At 44.0% G+C, this 26,496-nt stretch overlaps 1 protein-coding gene across 1 annotated transcript in view; it reads right to left on the reverse strand.

The window, feature by feature from the left end:
• Nucleotides 1–24,615, reverse strand: part of LOC127043284 (cystathionine beta-synthase-like) — a 57,333-nt gene extending 32,718 nt beyond the window's left edge. The window contains exons 1-3 of the mRNA XM_050937268.1: nt 24,508–24,615; nt 11,633–11,817; nt 837–943 (exon numbers count right to left, since the gene is read on the reverse strand). Of these exons, the coding sequence (XP_050793225.1) occupies nt 837–943; nt 11,633–11,817; nt 24,508–24,615 (400 nt within the window). The remainder of the gene's footprint in view (nt 1–836; nt 944–11,632; nt 11,818–24,507) is intronic.
• Between the last annotated feature and the right edge of the window lie 1,881 nt (nt 24,616–26,496).

Here is a 26,496-nt window from a genome sequence, read left to right on the forward strand (position 1 = left end):
CACCCAGCTTGTCTCTCTCTAATGTAGGAAGATGGGCAGGCAGGAGAGAGATGCCGCCATCTTTAAAGGAGAAGGATGGTCCAGTGGTTAGAGCACTAGCCTAAGACCTCAGCAATCTGCATTCCAGTCCCCTTTCTTTCTGTGTGATTTGGGGCAAGTCCCTCAGCCTCTCTGTGCCTCAGTTCTCCATCCCTAAAATGGGGATAACAACACAGAGGTGTTGCGAGGATAAATACATTAGAGATTGTGCAGCGTTCAGGTACTACAGTAACGTGGGCCATACAGAATAGATTGTTTTGTACTGTTTTGCTGTTCCCACAGGCTCTGCCAAAGAACAGGAGCAGCAGCTACATCAGCTCTGAGATTTTCTCCCTCCAAAACTGCTGACCCTGTGATCCCGATACGCCTCGATTGCACTCGGTATTGCAAGTAGCTGAGTAGCTCCACAACACACATCCTATTTTTAAAAAATGGAGATTAAAATCACAGACTACGTACATTCCAGCAGTAACAAAAATGCAGCTGAGCAGTGGGGCTAGTAATATGTAGTGAAGACCATCTTGCTGGATCAAGGCCTGGGTTACTGTCAGTCAGGTGCTTGTTACACTGCAGTTTGAAAGGCAGACCACTATTTTAGCTCTGATAAATAACTGTAATGGAAAGTTCTAGAAGTATCCCAGATATGCCATATTTCTCCACCTTCTTTTCACACTTTGTCAACCTTAGTTAGTTACTCCAGACTCTCTTATAAAAGAGGCCTTGTCCCCCACTAGCTTTTGAGCTTGCCATTCAGTTCAGAAAACCTGACAGAAAAGCAGTGGACTTTGGATACTCACAGAGTTCACACTTCAGTCCATAGGTTTTCCCAATCTTGTTGATTCGAACCAGAGGGGTGCGGCCAACTTTCTTCAGAATATTTGGCAGGATGTTTGTTTCTTCCGGCCTATGTTAGGGGAGGCAGAAAAAAATATACTAAGGGTAACTGTGACTGTCATTCAAATCCATATAAAAGGAAACCAGAGCAAAACTTGAGAGAAATAGAGGCTTCAACATCTGCAGGAGAGGGAGGCTGAGGGAAATTTTGATTCCAGGACACGACTATACTAATTGCCTAAATTACTAATGATGATAGGCATCAGTGATGGAAAAGAGCTACAGTCTCTGTCAACTGGACTACAGGAGGGTGTGGTAGGAAATACTGCCATCCCCTACATCAGCAACACCCCCTCATGAATAACTTCATTTTAGCTGCCTTCGCGATGCGACTCACAGGACACTGTTGCCTATTCAAAAACCAAACATGTCCCTTACTGCTTCCACCCTCTTATGTCCCTTGCCCTGTGGCTGCACATGCACTGATCAGCTGGAGGGGGGCTTCGAAGAGCCACCTGTTACCAGAGTTGGCCTTTTAGCCCCCCATGAAGGAAAAGCTCACACACACACAAAGCCAGTTAAGATTGAGGTATAGCCCATCCCACAGCACCCTTATACGGGATCCACACAGTGAATGTGAGCAAGAAAAGTTGAGGCCAGCAGTGCTTGTTAAAATTTTCAGTTGTCTTTGAGCCAGCTGGTGCTTGCTCAGCCATACTAGCTAGCTAGGACCTACTCCCAGACATGCAAGGGAAAGCTGTAAGCAGTCAGGTAAGTCCCACCCATCTCAAGAACCTAAGGAGACTCATTCTCCAGCTGATCAACTAGACCTCTGTCAGAAGGGAGCTGCTCATCCAGCCAGCCACTGCTGAGAGGAGAGGCTGCAAGACAGCTCCTGCCATCATTGCTGCTGCTTTGAGGAAAAGCTCCAGATAAGGGAGTTAACTAGAAATGCCTCCATTTGAGGGCTAAGCACAGTGCATCGTGAAATACTGGGCCAGGATGGTGGCAGAAACATAGATTGATATGTTTTTTGTAGGGGAATGTATTTTACACAAGGTGTGGCCCATGCACCATCTGCAGAGGCTGAAAACTTCTACAGGAGCCCTTGTAAAAGTTTGCCAGCACATCACTGTGTGTGGGCAGGAGGTATGTGAATCTGAACTTTCGGGCCTGCCTGTCATCTATTCTTCTTGTGCTCTTTTCCATAGATACGAAGTGAACTGTGGCTACAGAGGTGGGTCAAAGTTCCTAGCATCATTGATTGGAATGATGCTGCCCATGCTGACTTGCATAGTGCATGACTTTTTCCCCCCTTGATGAAACAGCAGATGTACTCATCTATATATAGTAATGCATTTCCCTTCCCCAGCTCCTTCATGGGGTTGCAAGTGGGTGGAGTTAGAGAGAGGCCAGGAAATGGAAAGTAAAAAAAAACTTGTTCAGATGGTGTGAGGCCACCTGTAGTGTGATCTAGAGGAGGCGTGCATTCCCCAGGAGGGCTCTGATGGTGTGGGGAGGAGGTGATCAGCCCTCTGTGAAGAGAGAAGTGGTTTAGGACCATTTAGAAAAGCTGGACGAGCACAAGTCCACTGGGCCAGATGTGCTGCATCCGAGGGTGCTAAAGGAGCTGGCAGATGTGATTGCAGAGCCATTGGCCATTATCTTTGAAAACTCATGGTGATCGAGGTGGGGGAGGTTCCAGATGGCTGGAAAAAGGCTAATGTAGTTCCCGTCTTTAAAAAAGGGAAAGAGGAGGATCCAGGGAACTACAGGCCCGTCAGCCTCACCTCAGTCCTGGAAAAATCATGAAGCAAGTCCTCTAAGAATCAATTTTGAAGCACTTAGAGGAGAGGAAAGTGATCAGGAACAGTCAGCATGGATTCACCAAGGGCAAGTCATGCCTGACTAACCTGATTGCCTTCTATGACGTGATAACTGGCTCTGTGGATGAGGGGAAAGCAGTGGATGTTTTTATTCCTTGACTTTAGCAAAGCTTTTGATATGGTCTCCCACAGTATACTTGCAAGCAAGTTGAAGTATGGACTGGATGAATGGACTATAAGGTGGATAGAAAGCTGGGTAGATCGTCGTGCTCAATGGGTAGTGATCAATAGCTCCATGTCTAGTTGGCAGCCAATATCAAGCGGAGCTCCCCAAGGGTCGGTCCTGGGGCCAGTTTTGTTCAATATCTTCATTAATGATCCGGAGGATGGCTTGGACTGCACCCTCAGCAAGTTTGCAGATGACACTAAACTGGGAGAAGGGGTAGATATGCTGGAGGGTAGGGATAGGGTCCAGAGTGACCTAGACAAATTAGAGGATTGGGCCAAAAAAAAAATTGATGAGGTTCAACAAGAACAAGTGCAGAGTCCTGTACTTAGGACAGAAGAATCCCATGAACTGCTACAGATTAAGGACTGAGAGGCTAGGCAACAGTTCTGCAGAAAAGGACTTAGGGGTTACAGTGGATGAGAAGCTGGACATGAGTTAACAGTGTGCTCTTGTTGCCAAGAAGGCTAACGACATTTTGGGTTGTATAAGTAGGAGCATTGCCAGCAGATTGAGGGATGTGATTGTTCCCCTCTATTTGGCATTGGTGAGGCCTCATCTGGAGTACCGTGTCCAGTTTTGGGCCCCACACTACAAGAAGGATGTGGAAAAATTGGAAAGAGTCCAGTGGAGGGCAATAAAAATAATTGGGGACTGGAGCACATGACTTATGAGGAAAGGCTAAGGGAACTGGGATTGTTTAGTCTGCAGATGAGAAGAATGAGGGGGGATTTGGTAGCTGCTTTCAACTACATGAAAGGGGGTTCCAAAGAGGATGGATCGAAATTGTTCTCATTGGTAGCAGAAGACAGAACGAGGAGTAATGGTTTCAAGTTGCAGTGGGGGAGGTTTAGGTAGAATACTAGGAAAAACTTTTTCACTAGGAGGTTGGAGAAGCACTGGACTGGGTTACCTAGGGAGGTGGTGGAATCCTTAGTCAGGCTTGACAAAGCCCCAGCTGAGATGATTTAGTTGGAGATTAGTCCTGCTTTGAGCAGGGGGTTGGACTAGATGATCTCCTGTGGTGCCTTCCAACCCTGATATTCTATGATTCTATGACTGCATTAAAGGATTGTAGGGTTTAAAGACAATGCTGTCCACTTTGTTAATTCAGATACCCAATACTTCAAATACATCCCCAAAGAGGAATTATTTTAAATTCTCATGCCACAAGGGTGTGCAAGTAAAATCCCAACAATGGATTGCTGCTCACAGGTAACAAGATTTTAAATAGATACTCCAGACCAGAATTAGTCTCTCATTCACACAAATCCAGAGCATTAGCTAGAGAATCATGTGTTTATTAGCATCAGACTCACTCTGATAACTCACTTGGAATAAGACTGCACAGGTAAATAAACCAGATCTGGAGTTCAGTGCCCTTTAAATGACTGGTTGTGCCCTTATTTGCTGGTCCCATAAAAAACATCAGTCTTGTCAGCTTTTTCTGCCAAGAGCCTATGGCTGCAAACTCTTTGGAGTATGTCTGTACTTTGAGTAGGGAGTATAATGCCTAGCTGGAGAAGACATACTCGCACTAGCTCTGATTGAGCTATTGTGCTAATAATTAATAGAATGTAGCCATCAGGGCCATCCTTAGCTATTCTGGGGCCCTACGCAGCCCCCCCCCCCACAGGGGAGAGGGGATGTCTGGGCCCCAGGCCTCCATGGAGGGGGGCAGGGCTAGCTTGGAGAACAGAGGGGAACCACCTCCCAGCACTTACCGGCAGTGCATCTGGGGCCAGGCCGCTGCACTTCCCACCGCCAGTAAGTGTAGGCTCAGCCCTGCCTGCACTCCTCAGGGAAGTGGGGCTGGGGTGGAGCCAGGGTGGGAAGAGGAGGCATGGGATGGAGCAGGGGCAGGGGGCCATGGGGAAGAGGCAGAGCAGGGGCTGGAGCAGCACGCAGCTGTGCAGGGCATCAGGAAATTTGTGGTGCCTTACGCAGCTGCGTACTTTGCATATGGGTAAGGACAGCCCTGGTAGCCATGGTGGTGTGAGCAGTGGGAGGGGCTAGCTGCTCTGAATATGTACTCATCTTGAGACTATAGGCATGTACTTGGTGCAGTTAACCCCTTCTGCTGCTCGCAACCCTGTGGCTACACTATTTTTAGCACAATGGCTTGATCAGAGCTGGTGTAGATATGTCTTCTCAAGCTGTGAATCACACCCCCAGCTCCAAATGTAGATGTACCCAAATCTATGCCTTTAGCAGATTAAGGAGGTAGTATGCCTGTACTGAAAAGTTAAGTAGCAAACCCAAAAAACTCGTGTCAAGTATTTTTTTTTTAAATATGTGTGTCAGTCCATATGTCTGTAACACAAACAGAGCCAGAGCTTTAGCTGCTGGTCAAATCAATTTCAATAGAATGTTGCCAGTTTACAGCAGTTTACAACCTGACCTCCCTTTGTTTAGAGAGAAATATTTATCCTGTCATGTGGCAGAGAACTCTGATATTCCCACAAAGGACTAAATTCTGCTCTCAGTTAGACTGGTAGCAATATAGCCTTCCACCTCGGGTTTATCTGGGAGCAGTGGAACTAGACCATGCCATGGCTACTGGGCAAATGACACACATTTAAATGGCCTTTGGCCAAGTAGATTGGAAGTTTATGTCCTTGGACCTTTTACTCTTACAGAAGAAAAGATTACTCAAGGGGTGTGTTTATTGAATCCATATCTTAAGGCAGAGCTGAGCCATTTCCTCAAGTTGGTCTTCTCAATACTTTTCTGCTGAAAAGGGTAACAACCCAGAGTTGTTCGCCTCCCATTCAATTTCAGGTATACAAACACACCCCTTGTGTAATCATGATTTGAACTCTGAACCTACCTCATCCTTGAAATACCCAAGTTGTATACGGCCTACTGGTGATAAAGGTAGTAAATACAGATTTACTTCTCCTTCAAAACTGACAAATTTTGTTGCCCTTTTTCTTTTGTTTGCACTCTATGGATTGATCACAACTCCGTGCACTCAGTACTTGATATTTGAAATTTGAGTTGTCTTGGTTAGTCATGATTGGTCCCAAAAGCCACATGACTTTGTTTCTGTAGTGGGTGTGCATAACTCCTCTTACCAGGACAAGGGCTTGAAGATGCTCTGAGGGCTTTGAATCTCAGGGAATGGTGACCATATAGTGGAAAAGAGCAGATAAGGAGGGTTAGGAGATCCTATCCAGGCCCCAGAGACATTACCCAATGCATCATTCTTAGAAAAGAAAAGCCTACAGTAAGTTTATTGGTGAGTGCAGAGTTAAAATCTAACTTTGTTTGTCACATACACAAAGTAACTCTGTATGATGTGTGAATAGTGTGGTCAAATCCTTGTTTGGTTTATTTGGTTGCCTCTGGGCCCTGGCTGATGTTTTGTAGAATTAAACAGCATCCTTTATAAAATATACTGACTGCCTTTATGAGTGACCAGCAGACAGTGAAGAGAAACAGTCATAGCAGAAGAGAAGGGGAAATTTGTTAGCTAAAAAGACATATTTTAGGCCCCAGACAGATATAAGGAATCATTCATAGGCCTAGCCCCGGGCTTCTCTCAATGAGTTCATTGTACAGCTGGGTTCATTGTACATCAGCATCAACATGGATTTGTCATGGCACTTCTGCTACCTATAATTGTTCAAGCATGGGAGCTCAAAATTCATATTCCAAGAGTAAAACAACTGCTCAGATGCTCACGTCACATGAACAGCCTTCATACCAGGGACTGAACTAAGGCCCTCCAGAGCTACAAGCACGAGTTCCTACAGTTTAAGCTAAAGAGCTTTCACCATAAGAGCTGGGTCCCAGACTGGGACACATAACCCGTGCTGATTAGTGGGTTATGTTTGCAGAAAGCAATATAGGAGAGGTGCAAGCAAGGCCAAAGTGAATCCATTTTTAAATTCAAACCAATACTTGTGGATAATATCTATCTATCTATATAGATATAGATATATATACACACACACATATACACACACAGAGCACACTATTTTCTCCCTGCTCCAGAAATCAGTGACAAGCATCAGAGGGGAGCTGGTCAGGTCAGAAGACTTTACTAGCAGTCAGAAACTGTCAGTGTGGCAAGGAAGTGGACACTCCTTACTAGGGTGACCAGATAGCAAATGTAAAAAGGCAGGACAGAAAGTTGGGAGTAATAGGCACCTATATAAGACAAAGCCCTGACCCATGGGTAGTGGGTATAATAGGCCAAGGGAAGCTATAATAGGACAGGCGGTGCCATGGCTGCTGGAGCTCTGGTTGTGGGGTTTGGCGTGAAATTTTTGCTTTATTATGCCCCATGCAGGATCTGGGGTGGCTAAGAGGCCAGCCCCAGGCTCCCCAAGGGGCAGAGGGGGAGGTTAGGCTCAGGGCTTCCAAGCTCTATGAGAAATGCATGAGACTAAAGGATCCCTGAGAAAGACCTTTGGTTCACTGGAATGGCTGTTGGGGATACTGCAGTATCACTGCATTTGGTTCTAGTTGGGAGTGAGAGGGTTCCACTTCAGAAACCCTGCTGTTACTTTGTGAGGCGTGCTACTGTATAAAATGCCCAGAGGAAAACCTCGTCATATCAGGATGTGAGACTTGACTAGCCATTACTTGGATCATATGAGGCAGCATAACTAGCTCAGACAATGTAAGAACCAGCTCAAACCTGTACCTTTCTGAAGCTTTAGGTAATTATCCCCTTCACCTGATCCAAGATCTACTCTTCTTTTTCTAATCTCCCGCACAATCTATATTGGACGCTCAGCAGGTCTGGAGATTTTCTACACTAGCTGCTAGCTGCAGTTCTTGAGATTGCCCAAGGATCAGAACTGCACAATGTATTCTTGGGTATAGAAATCTAGAATACAGTCTGTATTTAGACATTTACGCAAGGTTAAAAGAACATAAGAATGACTACACCGGGTCAGACCACAGGTCCATCTAGCCCAGTATCCTGTCCTCCGACAGTGGTCAGTGCCAGGTGCCCCAAAGGGAATGAACAGAACAGGTAATCATCGAGTGATTCATCCCTTGTGGCCCATTCCCAGCTTCTGGCAAACAGAGTCTAGGGACACCATCCCTGCCCATCCTGGCTAATAGCCATTGATGAACCTATCCTCCATGAATTTATCTGGTTCCCTTTTTAACCCTGTTATAGCAATATCCAATATCCCTAGAGAGCCTGCTACACAAAGGTGTATATTAGTGCAGTCTGAGTGGTACATATTTTCTTTAACTTTATAAAGAGTGCATGTTTCTGGAGGAATCAGAGCAAGCTGGCATCTGGATAGAGACACGGGAATACACTTGGATAGAAGGGATCCAGAATAGTTTCGCAAGATGATCATTTGCACATGTGCTTCATTTTCTCACTCAGATTTCCCCAGAGGTAGCATATGTTGCCAAAGAATAAGTCATTCCCAGTCAGCATGCATATTGAAAAGAAAATTGATTTGACTGAAAGAGCTGCTTCTTTAGTCACTAGACATTCAGCAAATAAATAAGATAATTTAGGGACTATATTTCCAAAGCATTGTTTAATCAGGTGGCTAAATACATCACAGTTACGAGAAAGAGTGGAACGATCTCCTTTGTTAGTCATTCAGAGTTTCTCACTGGTATTGCATGTTTTCAGTTTAAAGATGGAAGGAGAGTTTTGACACCGTATTGCATTGTCACTGGCAAGAAAGGCAGGAACAATTGCAAAGTTTCAGAAGCAGTGTAAGAAACGTGAGACTTTCACTATCTCTGGGCAACATGTTTTAACAACATGCCTCTCTGATGCTCCCTGCACTCTGTAAAATTAATTGATCTTGCTTAATAAGTCATGTGGACACTTTAAGGCCTAGGCTACACTAGCGGGAGGTTTGAACTATAGCTGAAGCACAGCTGAAGTCGAAGTATCTTAATTCGACTTACCTGGCCGTCCTCATGGCGGTGAGCTGACTGCCAGGGCTCCCCCATCAACCCCCTTTTACTCCTCCTGCCAAGGTGGAGTACGGGCGTCAATTAGTGAATCGATTTATTGTGTCCAGATGAGACGTGATAAATCGATCCCCAATACATTGAACACTACCTGCTGATCCGGCGGGTAGCATAGATGTACCCTCAAGGAGGTAGCTGTTGGCTGGGAAATAGACTTTGGATACTAGTCACAAAACGCACACATTAAAAATTGTTTTGCATCACTAATTTTAAGAAACCCAAGTAACAACGGTTTACAGGGTCTTTCTTTGTTCAAACTGTACTAGTAGAGATAATTGCCTCAGTGTCAATCAAACAGAAACAAGTAATTGCTTTCCATATGGAGCAGCCTTATATCAGATTGCCATTTGAAGGGCACATGATCCATCATGGTACTTTACATTAGGACGAGAGACTGCCTCAAACTGCAAAATTCAGATACAGATGTCCCCAAAGTTTAGAAGTGTTTGGATGAGGGGTTTCAGATTGGGCCCATCATAGACACAGGCCCAAGACATTAGCTTCTGATCCAAGTAACAGTGGGCTATGTGATAGTTGCTAGATTACCTTCAATAATTCATTGAGTCCAACTATCCTGCAAGGAGAGGAAATGCTTCCCAGTCAGAAGATGTATCAAATCCTGTATTGATACTACCTTTGGTCTTAGGCCACCAGTTGTTCAGAGTCAGACTTGAGGACTGGCAGTCTTCCTGGACTTCTGGGAAAGCTCTTATTTTCATAGGTCTGTCTGGGATGGCTTGCAGGACCATTAAAGAGCTGCACATTTATTTTGGGCAGTGCTGCATTAGTGAGTTACATCAATATGGCAGGAAACTGAGAAGGAGTATGGGACTGGGGACATGGCACTGGACTAGGACTCAGGAAATGTGGCTTCAATCCCTAGCTATGACATAGCTTCCCTATGGCCTTGGGAAAGTCACTTAATTTCTATGTGCATCAGTTTCCCCACCTGCAAAATGATAATACCTTATAAGGGTGGGGTGGGTTAACACCTAATTAATTAATGTTTGTAAAGTGCTTTGGGATCCTCGAACAAAAAGATAGGAGTGCAAAATATTAGTAATATTTTATGTTGCCTCACATCATCACCACTTGGTATAGACCAAACAGATGCTACCATGTGGAAAAGGTGTTCATTCAGAGGAGCATCTTGTCCTTTGTCAGTGCAATCAGGGCAAGTTTGCTGACCCTGGGGGCATGACTTGTGGCACAACCTCTGCACTATTATGAGCCCAGGTCTGTAGAGGTTCTTGATCTGCCACAGCATGGGTCTGGCAGTCAGAGGCAAGGAAGTGGTAAATCAGGGAATGGGATCCTTGAATATTAATTTGTAGAATCTCCTTGTCATAGGGTGGACTGGCCCTTTAAGGGATTTGGGCTCAGCCTCCCCTGTGCCTTGTCATGTGGTCCCAAAGGTTGGGTTTGGGTTCGTGGTTGGGTCAGATCATCAGGAATCATATGATGGTAGGCCAGGATGGAGCCTACTCCAGCAAAGAGTGGGAAACTGGGGCTAGTGAAGACTTAGGGGAGGTGTCTCCAGAGAATCTGAGTAGGCCTGACAGAGTTCCCCTGGTTAGAGGGAGCTTTGAGAGACCCTGGGGCCTGAAGTCCCAATACAAGGGCAATGAAGGTGAAAGACATTCAGAGAGGCTTCTGCAAGGGATCAAGAGGGGATCTGGGCTCTGAAAGGATGGAGCTCCCAGCTCCAGGCAGGTGAAAGGGGCTGGTTAGAGCTACCTGCCACAAAGGGCCGGAGTAGAAGCATGATGAGGGAGGAGGCTGAGGAAACATCAGGCAGCAGGATCTGGGATTTGGAAAGAACTTGTGAGCCCAACAAAGGACTGAACAAACCATGGAGTGGAAGAAACCTTGTTTGGATTTGAGATATTTGAACTGCGATACTTTAATAAACAAGGCCCAAGAAGGGGTGTTATTCTTCCCACATGAGAGTCTGGGAGCAGTTATTGGGAAGCCCCAAAAAGGGAAAATAAGGCAGTGACAAGGTCCAACACTGAATGGTAAGACACTGACACCCTTCTCTATGGCAAAGGAATGCTAGGGCTGTGGAGTAGCTGCCATGAAGTAGGCCCTGCTCCCATGATGCAGCCTTTGGGGTTGGGAGAATAGATGCTCCCTTCCTTCCTCCCAAGTTACTTGGTCTGGGCACTGGCAGAAGGACTGTGGCCTTGATACTGATCAGAGGAAACTGAATATTACTTTACCACCTGATGGTAGCTTACTCCATGAGTAGTCACTGGACTGCTCCTAGAATAAGGTACCACTCAATGTGAGTAAAGGTGATAGAACTGGGCACTTAGTTAACATGTTAAGAAATCTATAGAGATTTATAGGTTAGAAGGCTCTATATTCATTATGGCTGCAGTCTCCAAAAGTGCCCACTAATGTTGGGTGCCTTGTTTTCTGGTGCCTAACTTCAGATCCCTAAGGGTCTGGTTTGCAGGAGAGCTGCTGAGCATCCACAATTCCAGTTTCAGTCAATGCTCTTCATGGTGAAAGAGAGGGGGCAGTCGTGAGTAGACTGGAAATATTAGCGGGTCAGAGGACCCTCTTTTGGGAAAAATAATAGCAGTTTTTATACATAAAATCATTGTTTTAAATGCTGAATTCTGACTATGAACATTCTAGTGGAACCTTGAGGCACAGAGGAAGACCCGGAATTTCCTGCAGTAGGGAGGATGTAAAACAGTCTGAACATAACTAGCACAAGAGAGTTACTTACAAGGGCACATGAGAATGAGGTGAGTCAGAGATGGGTTTCCCTGGCTTCCAGGTGCACTTGCTGGGCAAGTTGGGAGGAAGCCATATATAATCGGTTTTGGTTTCCTGATTTTCTGTATCAATGCCATTCTGCAAATGAGAGCTCTTGATCTTCCTGTTCAGTGTGGACACAAAAGCCATCTTGAGCTGAGAGGAAAAGAGTGGAAAAAGCAACCGTTAGAATCAGAGAGCTTGATTTTCAACCTTGTGCATGTATGCTGGGTAACCAGCACGGAGGCGCTCGAGCTGATACACAGTGACCTCAGTGCCAAATTGGGTGCCGTAATTGGAGCATCCAAGTTTGGAAATAGGCCCTCAATTCTTTAGTGCTATCTAATCTAGAAGAACATTTTTCCATCACAGTTGAGGAACTGGAACCTCAGTTGTAATCAATGATGGTACAGCTGGCAATGTAAGTGTGAAAAAAAACAAACCAAAGCATGAATAAAAAAATAACTACAGAAAAGCCCAGTGACTCTTACAGTCTGGAAACCAATATTCCAAGACTTTTAGTAAGTAAGCCACCTAAGGATGATTTCTGTAGAAACTTGATTGTCTGCTCTCTATGCCTCCAAAATTAGCAAATCTTTTCCCCTCCCTTGTACCTATTTGCAGAGATCTGACATTAATTATAGGACCCTCTGCCACTCCCACTGAAGTCAATGGGAGTTTGATCATGGACTTGAATGGATGCTGGAGCAGGTCCATAATGTATGTTACAACGTTTGTTGTTCTTAAAGCATCATAAACTTGCATTGCACTTAAAGGTGATCTTCAAAAGGGTAAAACAAGGTTAGTCTTTCCTTAATACTTTATGATACACAGATGGGCCCATAGAAAGTGCTTTGGTGTTTAAAGATTTTTGATTATTACATTAGGAATTCAGATCTTGTCCAGACTGAAAAATATGATGACTGGAGAACTTGTGAAATGATGGCAGCTAGGTAAGCAAAAGAGAGGGTCAAATTCCATCTCCTGTTGTGGCATCTGCACACTCTGACAACAGTTCTAGGTATCTCAGATTGAGCTGATTGGTGGCCTCAAAGGGACAGAGGGATACATTGTAGGTTCCAGGAGCCAACTGACAACAGTTTGAAAGAAGAAGGATGAACAGTTATGGCCTATATACACTTCAAAGACAGCTAAGTCAGTGGCACGAATAAGATTCTGCCTAGACCAGTGGTTCTTAAAGCCAGTCCACTGCTTGTTCAGGAAAAGCCCCTGGTGGGCCAGCCCAGTTAGTTTACCTGCTGCGTTTGCAGGTTCGGCCGATCACGGGTCCCACTGGCCGTGGTTCACCACTGCAGGCCAATGGGGGCTGGGGGAAGCATCGCGGGCCGAGGGATGTGCTGGCCACCGCTTCCCGCCGCCCCCATTGGCCTGGAGCGACCAACCATGGCCAGTGGGAGCTGCAATAAGCTGAACTTGTGGACGCAGCAGGTAAACAAACTGGCTTGTCCCATCAGGGGCTTTTCCTGAACAAGCGGCGAACCAGCTTTGAGAACCACTCATCTAGACTACAAATAATGGCAACTGTGTTATAACCAGAGCAGGGGACAAATGTATTGTAACTAGATTCCATGATTTGGCTGTCTTTGTAGAGAGATAAGCAAAGAAGTTTAGATTACTGCCAAGACTTAAACAATACTTATGTGAGATAAAAAATAAAACTAATTGTAAGAAACAAAAGAAAAAGTGCATTTAGTAACTAAAAGCCTCTTTTCTGCAGTGGTACACCCCGGGAAGCATTGTAATCCAGCCAAATCCTGTTTCAGTCTGTGTTAAATGAACCAATTTTGCAGCTCAGTCTCAGGTCACAGACATGCATCTTGGATAATTTATGAGGTTTGACGTTACTCTCACAGCACAGATTATTCTAGCCATATCTTATTGCATTATTGTGGTGCTTGATTATGCAATTACTGCAGGTAGAAATGTCATCACTTGTCTTGAGAGTTTGCAACTCCAGCACTTTCTGTCTGAGTCCAAAGGTTCAATTCTGACATCTCTGAAAGGGCCAAATCAAAGTGCCAGGAAAGGCAAAAAGAGTTTTGTCATTGACTTCAATGGGACCTGGGTTTGGCCAAAAAGTAGAGATAGGATCAAAGTATGATCCAGACCCAAATTTTAGAAATGGCCTGTCTGCTAATAATAGGCCAGATCAAAGCATTTGATCCAAGCATCCCCGAACATCAGAGATGTTCACACTCCAAACCTGCAGCCAGATGAGACCTTTGCAAATGGTCTCTAGCTTTATTATAGGCTTAACCAAAACCTCAGATTTAAACACTCACTGAAATGGGGCTGTTCAAAATACAGAGCCATATCCAAATTTTACTGCTTGATCCCATCTTAGTTTAAAGGGGCACTGTTACAAGTTGTGAACAGCCTAAAACTTGATCTGCTTTTGGACACTAATTCTCTGGGTGCTTTTATTTTCAAGTTTTCTTATGCTCTTCAGGATAACTGTCACCAGTTTAGATTTACAAACAGCCGTGCCAAACACAGCAGCCATGATTCCATTGGGATTACAGGTTTGCAGCCCATGAGTTCTGCTTTGAAATTCAGGTGCAAAACCCACCACAAATATTCACAACAAAACTCATTCAAGAAAATCACCAAGCTTCATGTGGTTTTGTCATTAAACTGTCAGCCAAGGGCTGCTCAAAACTGCTTGTTTCCTTGAAAGGCCTGTGAAACTCAACCAACTTGGGCTGAGTGGGGTGTTTGCAACAAAATCCAAGTTTAACCCAGCTGGAAGAACACCGACAAATCATTGTGCAGATCAATACTCATCTTGGTGAGGGACCAGAGTGTGACAGCTATCTATCTGAGGTACTTATACAGCCCTGTAAGGTAGAGAAATGCCTACGAATGGGAGATTGAAGCACAGACACACTAAGGTCCAAATCCGCAAAGGTATTTAGGCTTCTAACGCCCACTGACATCAATGGAAGTTAACAGGGAGAGAGCAGCCTGGGTCTGTAAATTCACTGAGGCTCAGGAAGAAAATACCCTGAGTGGCCAAATCTGAAGAGAATGAAGAGACTGGTTCCTCATTATCAGACGTTGCTGAACATTCCTAATACATTTTGTTTTGCACATGCTGAGCTGTGAACAGAATGCAGACCCCAAGAGCTATATCAGCTCCTTCCACCCAAAGCACACAGAAGAGGGAAAGTTATATTTAAAGCTGTAGGATGGAAGGGATAGAAGTGTGGCCTGATAACCATGTGGAGTCCAAAGTTCTGTGGGAAATCTCAATCTCAGTTATATCGCCAGCACGAGTTTTCATTCTCCCTTTTCCCAGCAGCATGGTTGGACTGTGGCCTTTTGCCCTGTTGGCTCCCTTGCCATAGCTTCTCCTCCATCAAGAGCAGAGCAAGGTGCAGAGAGGGAGTTCATGCTGAAACCAGCATTTGTCACATGAGTTACAGAGGGTCATCGACACACGTCAATCATCATCCTCAAGGCCAGATTAAGGCAGGGATTTTAGGGGCTGCAGCCCAGAGCCCCAGCTCAAGGGGGGCCCCACAAAAAAAAATCACAGGCAGCAATCTCCAGCTCCGGGCTGCTAAAAGTCCTGTGGCATAGTAGGATGCTCAGGCAGGCTGCCTGCAAGCCGTGGCCTCATGCTGCTCCCTGAAGCAGTCGGCTGTTAGCACATCTCTGTGGCCTCTGTTACGGAGTGAGGGGGTGGGTAGAAGGGGGAGGCTCTGCATGCTGCCCCCAACACCGTCCCTGTAGCTCCCATTGGCCAGGAACCCCAGAGGCTGCAGAGACATGCTAGCAGCCAGCCACTTCTGAGAGCAGCTTGGGGCTATGGCAGGCAGGCAGCCTGCCTGAGCCCTGCTGCACCACCAACCTGGAGCCACCTGCGGTAAGTGCCTCCGGCTGGAGCCTGCATCTCACAGCCCCTCCTCCACCCCAAACTCCTGCCCCAGATCAGAATTCTCCTCTTGCACCCCAATCTCCTGCACCAAACTCCCTCCTAGGAAAAAGACATATACAGGGACCCCACAAAATCAAATAGCCCCGGCCCCACAGGAGAGTTAATCCAGGCCTGTCATCCTTGCACTAATCTATGAAACCACTCCCTCTTCTAATTCCGCCAAGAGACCTACTTTTATTATAATGTCTACAAAATGTTGCAAACTGATAGTGACTGGGCAAGTGGCCAGATGTGAGAACTCTACTCTCATGCTTTATTGATGTAAAAATAAAACATGACATCATACCTACATAGCATAGCTGTGTTTTGCTGTTACCCCCATCCTCTTGTTACACCCACTCATTGCATCTGTTCTTAAATTTAAGACTGTGGGCTCTTTGGGGTAGGGACTGTCATTTGCTCTGTGTGTGTGTGTGTGTGTGTGTGTGTGTGTGTGTACATGCATACACACACACGGTACAATGAGCCTCCAATCAGTTTGGGCCCTTTTGGTGCTACTGTTTCTAAATGGTTATAATCTATTTAGGATAGATTGAACGGGAAACAAGAGGAGGGGCATGGACAGCGGGTCGCATAGGCTGAAGGAGGCCCCCTGCTTACCACCGCCCCCTGCTTACTACCACCCCCTGTGTGCACTCCAGAGGTCCAGCCCCCAGTGCTCCAGCTGGAGGGGGGGAGGGTGCTGCGGCTGCACACCGACTGCCCTCCCAGTGCTCCTTTGGGGCTGGGGCCACATACCGCCCACCCTCGTGGTGCTCCTTTGGGGTTGGGGGGCTATTCTGGGGCAGGACTGTGCTGGTGACCAAGGTGGGAGGGGCTCTGGGTTCCAGCAGGGAGGGGGAAAGGGCAGGGCCTCAGACAGAAGGGGTGGGGCTGGGGTCTAGCCTCCCTCAGCTGGCGGTTCATGTGCCACCCAGGGGGAGGGGGAATGGCACTCTATGTCAAAATGATATTACCTGTTTCCAAGCCACTGATAACTCAGAAGTAAATGATCCTGAATGCTTATGGATCAATGTCCTAATGGATAAAGCACAAGATGTGGTACTAGTTGGAGCCTCCGTCAACTCACAGTAGGGAACAGGATGACCAGTTCCTTACACCGCTATCTACAGTATGTGAAAATAGGGGACTTCAGTTTGAGTGGCATATGCTGGAGGTCTCACTGTGCCAGCACTAAAACATCCTTGAACTTTATAGATGACAATTTCCTAACTCAGAAAGTGTTGCAGCCAGTGTGGGGGAATTCTATATTTGATCATCTCCTAACAGATAGAAAGGAACTGATCACAGAAATAAAAGTTAATGGGAGCTTAGGTACAAGTGATCATGACTTGATCATATCTATATTGTATAAGCTAGTCCAGGCTAGTAATATACATATTTGGTGCTTTAATAGGACTAATTTCACAAAGCTTAAAAACAATTATGATCCAAATCAGCTGAAAGGAAAAATCTAATCAGAAAAATGTGAATGATAATTGGGAATCATTTAAGAACACTTCACTAGTTGCCCAAAAAGCCACAATCCCACAACTGAGGATGAAGGCTGTCCTGGTTAAAACACAAAACTGGTTGAGGAGAAGTAAAGGCAGCTGTAAACAATATAAGAAATAGAAGAAAGGGGAAGTTGATAGTAATTAATGTAAAATCAGAAAAAGTTAGGAATTGTAGAAAATTGACAAGAGGAGCCAAGTGACACAAGAAGAAATCTATGGTCAGCAGTGTTAGGGACAATAATTAATTTTTAAAAAATACTAGGAACAAAAAGAATCCTTACAAGAGTATTGGTCCTTTACTAGTGAAATGGTAGAATTATCAATAATAATGCAAAAACCACAGATGATGCAATTTCATCATATGGTGATGATAATACTCTTCGTATGCCACTATTATCGCTGTGGCTACTAAACTCAGACTTTTTTAAATCAGTAGATCCAGATAACTTGCATCCAAGAGTTTTAAAATTGCTGACTGTTCACAGGACCATTCATGTTGATTTTCAATAAGTCTAGGAGCACTCGGGAAGTTGTGAAAGACTGGTAGAAAGCTAAAGTTTTGCCAATTTTTAAAAGGGAAAAAGGGATGACCCAGGTAATTATCAGCCAGTCAGCCTGACACCAGTCCTGGGCAAGACAATGTAGCAACCGATATGTGACTTGATTAATAAAGAAATAAAAGAAAGTAGCGTAATTAATGCAAATCAACAGGATTTATGGAAAATACAGCCTGCCAAACATACATATATTTTGATGAGATTATAAGTTTGGATGATAAATGTAATAGTGTTGATGTAAAATACTTAGGCTTTTGTAAAGCATTTGACCTGGTGTTGCATGAGACTTTGATTAAAAAACTAGAATGATATACACTTAGCATGACCCACATTACATGGATTAAAAATGACTAACTCCTAGGTCTCAAAATGTAACTGTAAATGGGGAAACATCACTGTGACATTTCCCAGGGTACAATCTGGATTGTGGAATCTTTTATAACTTTATATATAATACTGCCGTACATATTTTACCAGGACAATAATGTTCAGCAGACTGAGAGTTACCAAATGATACCTCACAAAGCCTACTTTGTACAAAATTTATCATAGTATTGTAAAAAGGATGAACATAGGGTATGTTTGAGTGTGTGTGTTTACTGTGGGACATTTCAGGGATTGGTTCCTGGCCCTATGTTATTTAACATATTTATCAATTACCTAAAAGAAAACATAAAATAAATGATGATGCAGACAACACAAATTGGGGGAGCGGTAAATGATGAAAAGGACAGGCCACTAATTCAGAATGACCTAGATTGCTTGGTAAACGGGGCACAAGCAAGCATTATACATTATACATGTATAGGTATATACATCTGGGGACAAAGAGTACTGGCCATACTGACAGGATGAGGGGCTCTATCCTGGGAAGAAGTGCTCTGAAAAAAAAATTGGGGGTGGGGGTGGGGGTGAATAATCAGCTGATAATGAGCTCCCAGTGTGATGCTGTGTGCAATCCTGTGATGAAGAAACAGGGACATTTCGAGTAGGAGTAGAGAGGTTCTTTTACCTCTGCATTTGGCACTAGTGTGATTGTTGCTGGAATACTGGGTCCAGTTCTGCTGTCAACAGTTCCAGAAGGAGGTTGATAAATTGGAGAGGTGTCAGAGATGAGCCATGAGAATGTTTAAAGGATTAGAAAACTTGCCACATAGTGATTGAGTTCCTTCAGTCTTTCTATTTAGCTTAACAAAGAAAAGGTTCAGGGGTGCCTTGATTACAATCTGTAGGTACCAACATGGGCTCTTCAGTCTAGCAGAGAAAGGTATAACGTGATCCATTGACTGGAAGTTGAAGCTAGACAAATCCAGGCTGGAAATAAGGTGTAGATTTTTCACAGTGAGTATTAATCTTTGGAACAATTTACCAAGATTTGTGGGGGATTCTCCATCACTGCCAATTTTTAAATCAAGACTGGATGATTTTCTAAACAAGCTGCTCCAGGAGTTATCTTGGGGAAATTTTGTGGCCTGTATTATACAGAAGATCAAACTAGATGATCACAATGGCATTAGAATCTTTTAATCTGATACAATCCTCCTACTCCCAAATTAGCCATATTGAAGCATTCAAAATTATGAATGGAGATTAATTTTAAAGTCTCATTATTTTCAAGCCAATGATCTTGGGGATCTTTTAATTTGTCTTTTGGTCTTTGAGATTCACATTTTCAAATTTTTCTCCACAACTTTGAAAGCTAAAAAACAGATCTTAAGAAAGAAAGAAAGAAAGAAAGAAAACTGAGAGTCTCACATCATCAACTGGTTCCAGGTGCTGGGACTTAAAGGAAAATATAAGACATTGTGAGACTAATAAGAAGACTCATATAGGTTGGCAATGTTACTGGTGCTTTTGTTCTTATAAAATGTTCCATGGAAGAACGTGCATTGATCCTTTAGACTGGTAGGTGCCTGCAGCACTCATTCCGGCCGGCAGTTTACAGACTGGGAGCACTGGCAGGAAATGGGTGACTAAGTACTAGTTATGACTAAGAACATGTGAATCAATCTGGCTAAAAAATGGATGTTCTGAACTCCTTCCCAACGCTTGCACCGAACCTGCAGCCAGTTTGGAGATTTTAAAAAAAGTTTTAAAAATGCTAGTGTTTTTACAATTTGTGTTTGCCAGCCTTCGGAGTGTCTCACTAAGCAAATCCTTATTTGCCTTGTGAATTAAGGGACAAGGAGCACAAGTCACTTGTCTATAAAGAAGAGATTAACTGAAGAAGTATGAAAGGAGATTAACACACTTCCCAACAGGCAGCTCTCATAACAAGGGTCACTGGACACCAGCTTGGCACTAGGAAGGGGGTATAACTTTTCTTTGTCACTTAAAATTTTGGGCGAGAGTGTTTGATTTCGTCATTCGTAATGCTAACCATTCTTGACTGCAGTTAGTTGCTCCATTGCTCCTCCACCTCCACTCCCTGCCCCAGTACCTGTCCCTACATCCAGCAAGGGGCACATTTGCTGGATATTATTGCTAAAGCAGTCAGTACTAGAATAATACACTCTTTTTATGATTAGGCTTCATAAGAAGTAGGAGAGTTCACATTTCTATCAGAGGCATTGTCTCAGTCTGTCCGTCTGCAGACATTATGGTATTGGTTACACTTGAGTCCTGTTTTTGAAAGCTATCTTCCCAGCCATAAAGGCTAGAAACTTATTTTGTTTTAAATGTAAACTTAAATTCTGGGACACAATTATGCAGTACTTTGAACATAATCAGAAATCAGGATGTTACTTACCTGGCTAAATAATCACATTCCATACTGGCCTTTGACATTAACTAATCCAACATTTAAAGAGGTGGCTGAGAAATCTTATTTTTCCTGCTGCCAAAAGCCCAAACCCACATCCCGCATGTGGCAAAAGCTCCGCTTGGTCTCCTCTCAACTAGTAAAAAAAATCCAGGTCTGCTCCCTCCCCGTCAGCCTCTGGGATGCAGTTACTCGTTTTCAACACAAAAAGTCTGCAGCACATTGAAAATTGAAGCATTTGTGCAAGCACAAAATGTACTGAATTTAATATCTAAATTAATAACACAAGACATACTGGAGGGAGAGGCAACAAGGGGGAAAAAGGGCTTGGAGCGCATGTGATTGTGGTGCTGCAGCTATGTAATTTGTGTCTAGCATGCTGCACAGGACACGTCACCTTAGCTGATGCGTATGAAGTGCTTTGCAGATTTTAGTTTATGGCTATTTAATCACATTGCACTGATAACTCTTCAAATGGAAGAAAATGTCCCTGCTCTGTGAAGAAACCTTCATACATTAGACTGAATGAAGAGATAAAGAAAGGTTTGGCACAGTAGAAAGATTTTCATACTAATTTGCCCATTCAATCTTTTGCAGCACTCAAAGAAAATTCAAATCTTTTGTGTAATTTAGAAGTGTGTTTCTCTTAAAAATCTCACCAAGCTAGACAAATAGAAGGTTAGTTTTCCAATGAAATAGGACTACCCAGAAATTGTTAACACAGATTCTCAATGAACCCTAATCAAATCTTGGAACGTGGCCCGCAAGTCACAGGCTACAGTAAAATCATAGTATTAGATAAGATCTACTTACCTGGCCTCAAGGTAGTTGCTGAGTGACTTCCCTAATGCTTTAGCTCTCCTGTTTATATCTGCAGCAGCGAGAGAGAAAGCCAATCAGCTGAGTTAGAACACTTCATGAAAGATACCAATTGGGTGATCTCATAGCATGTATACCTGCTCAGGTTTAGTATGTGATTCCTCTCAAAATCTTAATAGTCAGGATGTAAATAGAATGTGCAATTTATTTATTGATTCAGTTTTTATTTACTTAGCTTTAATTTTAAAAATTCACTAGGCACATGTACATTAAGGCCTCTGTTCAGCAAGCTCTTAAGCACATGCTTAAACCCATCCCAGTTCAACAGAGGACTTCAGCATGTGCTTAACTTTAAAGATTAGCATGTGCTTAGGGGCCTTGCTGAGTCAGAAACTAAGACCATAACAGAAGGATAAGAAACACTTTGGTGCACCACATTGTATGACTATCCTTCATGCCTTTAGGGCACCCTACAATCAAACACACTTTCAGGGCTTGATTCTGCAGCACTTACTCACATTGAGTAGCACCAACTCCCATGAGGGTGACAGAATCACAACCTTAGGTACAATACAAAGTCATGGTATCATGGGAGAACAGTTTCAGTATTACGTGACTAGCTGCCTAGCATATCTGATACACTTTAAGATTGATGGGCTGGTGCTGAAAGAGGTTAGTTTGGATTTTTTCCCCAGATTCCTATTGCTAGCAGCTTTACTACTAAATCGGAGTTTAGCACCTAAGGATCCTTTGCACTCCTAGCTAAAGGACTCCATAAAAGATTCCCAAGCTATTGCCTGCTGGTTGAGATGAACAACTATTAAAAAGCAAGTGTGTGTGAAACTTTGCTGTTGTACATGAACGCAGGTTATAAAAAGCAGCAATGACTATTTGTTTTAGACCCAAACCTTTCCTAGGCAATAAACATAACAGACAGAGGCCCCAGCAGAGGAATGACATTATCTTTGGCCTTTTTTGTGATATGTGAAATTTCTGGAAAACATTGCCAGGGATAATCCATAGTGGAACAATCTTGTGAGTTATCTGATGTGACCCAGCCTTCCAGATCACACATAAAGGTGCTCCAAATATGTTAGTCCCAGTAAGAATGATGCTCTGTGTACATTCCAGTTAAAGAACAACCCAAGGGGTCCATTCTGGCCTTGATATCTCCCTTCACAAATATACCTTGAACCAATACATGCTTAAATCTAGTCTAGATATGGGATTGGCTGTGCGCTGAACATCAACAGTGTGTTTGAGCAGTGTGGATCTGCAACCTCCTCACACAGCCAGATCTGCCCTGCTCACTCTTTACTGAAGACACAAGAATTTTGTATTGGTTTGATACTGCCTTGCCAATGTGTGCACTCAGCTGATGGGGCTGTTCAGCCCATACACCTTGTGGGGAACAGAATTTAGCTCTGACACCCCATCATATCTTCATTCTATGCAAACAACTCCCATTAATCTCACCACGAGTATATAACAATAAAAATATAAAGTGGTACAGGGTTATATAATTCTTATCTTTCCACTGTGCAATGTTCAAGTTCCATTTGCAAATGTTATTGACAGTGGAAAAAAACCAGATCATAAGTAAATGGAAGTTATTACATTTAAATTTTGCATGACTGTTCTCTTCAGAGGCAGGGTGCATTCAGATTTTACATTTACATACCAGCTTTTACCCTGAAAGACCTCAGAGTGCTTCTCATTGAAATGAGCCACCTCGGGCAGGAAAGTTGCAGCAAGGTAGACAACCAGACTACAACATGTCACAGGACAGTAGCAGAAATAAGATGGCACATTTTGGGCAAAGATGTCTGGGAAAATACCTTGCTCTCACAAAAGACATCACAGAATAAGTCATGTCCATGAACAGCAGATAGGGCTTCTGTTTTTAAAGCATCATCTGAAAGATTCCACATTGATTAATTGAGTACTATGCGATTCAGCCTTTGAAAAGATGAAGCACTGATCTGACTTCACTAGTTTGTACCGCTGGGTGCCCAGCTGCTTTGGAATTTTGTGACCAAAAAGCCAACCTCTTAGCTTGATTCTCTCTTCGATGGGAATCTGCAATTCTCATTAGGAATGCAGCACAAAGGTGAATTCTGGGGAAAACTTGGAGGCAGATTGGTTTAGTGCTTTTTTTTTTTTTTTAATTGATTCCATTGTGGAAGGAGAAAACCACATACATTTCCCTGTGGCTTTTTAAAAAGCAACTGAAGCTATATGAAGCTTGGTGTGTGTGCAGCCTTCCTACGGGAGGAGGGAAATCCACCTACATGTGAAGAAAAACAGTCTAGCAAAGCTGAAAATGGCCGGTCTGAACATTCAAAGCAGAACATTTTTCACTGGGTTTTAAAGGGTGTCTTAAGGTAAAGTTGTTTTGATGTAAGAGCCTAGCGACAAATTCTTTACTGGTTAGCATGACTCCACTGAAGTCAATGGAATTATGCCAGCAAATAGAGGACTTGATCCTTTCATATTGAAACAGGTTGAAACAGCGGTTGGCTATATCAGTGATTTGTATGCTATACAATCCTTAAATGAACATAAAGAGTCACTCCATGGCTGAAACCTGAAAAACAACATCTATCAACAATTATTTTTTCTCATTCAGAAAAGAAATCTTTTAAAGTCTTTTTTAAAAACAATAAAATGTTCTTCTCACTAAGGGTCAGATTCCAAAACCTCGGCTCATGCTGAGGATATCTATGTTTATTTTAAACTATTTTATGTTTAATTCAACTGAAGTCAGTGGTATCACTTACAAAGTAAGCTACTGCTCAACGTGAGTGAGGATATCAAAGTCGAGTCCTAGTCTTTATGGTATTACTGACTGCAACAATCACGTTCTAGGAAATTCAAAATTTCTCTTCGTTACCACATTGTGGGGCTCAATAGGGCCCACATTTTTCAAAAGGTTTTAGTATTTGTTTGTATCATCTGCACATTAATGTTAAAGTACAATACCTCTTCCCATCTGTTCCTTCATTGCTGGTGCCCTCAGAGATGTCTAGTTTTGTGTTACCTTAGAGTTTGGCAGAGGAAAGAAGACTATGGCTGAGTGTGGTCAAGGAGCTGTGGTATCTTGTTATCTAGCAAAATTATAATACAAGCCATGGGATAAACTGTGCTTCTTTATATTTTTCCCAGTAAATTGTTTGTGTCTTCTATGAGAACGATCCAGTGCTGCGCAGTTCTAAAACACGGAGGATGTCTCTGCTTTCCTTGAGCCATTACCCACAGGTAAAACTCCTTCTTCTTCACCAAGTCCCCCACTGCAACTGGTAAATACTTCATCTTGGTCATGGCACAGGGCATTGCACACTCTTTACTTTCAACAGACATTCCTAAGGGGGTTGCCCAAAAGGAGGTGGGGAAGGGGAACTCAATCCTTTTTGTTCCAGATCCCCTGCGCTCCTTGATTTGAAACAGGATGTGAACATGGGGGTCCCATAGCCCACCTGAGTGCCCTAACAATTGGGCACTCTCTGGAGTGGTTCCGTTTTTTGTGAACTAAATATTCATTGGTCCAGGGACCAGAACCCACATCCCCACCCTCCCAGGTGAGTGCCCAAATCACTGAGCTACAAAGTCAATTTCTCTTGCTCTGGCCCAATGAATTAGCACACTCATCTGGGATATGAAAACTTCACATTCAAGTCCATGCTCTAAATAAGGCAGAGCAAAGATCTGAAACCAGATCTCCCACATCCCACAAGTGCCCTGATCACCAGGTGGTTAAGTGCAGGCACATACACAAGTTGCCCTCGGCTGTCTGTTGTGCGAGACCTGATCAGTCGGCGTGCTCTGAGCACAGCTACCAGATCAGGCCTGCAGGCAAGACAGGTGGGTGGACATCTAGGGGCTTAAGTGTGAGCTAAGGCACCTAGCACCTTGGCAGAGTCTAGACTTAAGCAGTTTTGCACGTGCTCACCTGTGTGAGCTAAAGTGCTATGAGGACTTTACTGGCAGAGATCTAGGCAACTAAGGAATTTAGGCACCTACAAGTTTAGATGGTAACTGAGGAGGAGCTGTGAAGATCTCAGTGGTGCCTAAATGTTGAACTTCGGCACTCAAGTCCCTCTATAGATCTAGCTCTTGGTGCTGCCTGTATTTAAGCAATTAGCTTGTCCGTCTCTGCATTACTAAAGCTAAACATTTCTATCCTAGTGTCCTCAGGGGATTTTAGTGTTATGGATGTAAGCAGTCTGAATGAGCTCTCCCCTGACATCTAGTGGTGAGCTGTGGAAAAGGACTTCAGGAGTTGATCTCGTTTGCATGGGCACACCCACACTGCTTAGGTACTCAGCATGATGGGATTGCTTGCCCAAATGATCACATGTGGCTGGGGCTGGATCCTCAGTCTCTTTGTTATCGAGGTAGGAGTAATAAAGGGCTGTTATCCTTGTTGTGTGAACTGAGGGCAGCAGAACTGTATCTGTTATACCCCAATGGAGGGACTTACCCTCAACTGAATGACACTCGCTAGGCAGGGGACATGGGTTCCAAAGCTCAATGAGTTGAGAGGGAGGTTATTTATGGTCCTTGACATCATTTGACCCTATCTCTATCCACAGTATAATAAAAGAGCCAATTTAGATTCAATTGAGAGTACTGTTATGTGCTGTGGAGCTGAAATCACTGATAGGTCTAATACTTAGACCTAGCTATTTTGGGATAGTGCACACTGGGCACTTTCTTGCACCAGAAACACCAGCAGCGAGGTGCTCACCCTGCCACCCACTAACAGCTGAGAGCTATGTTAAATGGTGGGCCCCGAAGATGTCTTGGTGAGTGGGTGGCTAGTGGAGCAGCAAGGCGGCTGGTGGAACAGCATGGCAAGTGGCCAGCAGGGCAGCTAGTGGAGAGGTGTGCCAAGTGAGCAAGTGTCCAAGCAGCAGAGCATGTAAGGTGCCTCCTTACTTCTCCCCCCTCTTCCACCCAGGGTGGGAGGTGAACTTTACGGATGAGCCTCTAAACTCTGGGGCTGCACTGACCAAGGATAGCAACCATGAGTGGGGTGCAGCGAAGGGACGAACATGTTAAAGGGACTTTTGGGTTGCTGGACTTAAGAATCTGAGGGGAAAAGGACACTGCCCAATTTACTTGGGAGTGGGTCTTTTGCTCAGGGTTTATGTTTATGAACCTAGTTGCAGTGTTTTCTCAAATTAATGCTGAGTTACTCCCCTCATTTTATTAAAAGTTTTTGCTACACTCGGACTCTGA

This window comes from Gopherus flavomarginatus, chromosome 1, assembly GCF_025201925.1.
Source record: "Gopherus flavomarginatus isolate rGopFla2 chromosome 1, rGopFla2.mat.asm, whole genome shotgun sequence".
Classification (NCBI taxonomy): Eukaryota; Metazoa; Chordata; order Testudines; family Testudinidae; genus Gopherus; species Gopherus flavomarginatus.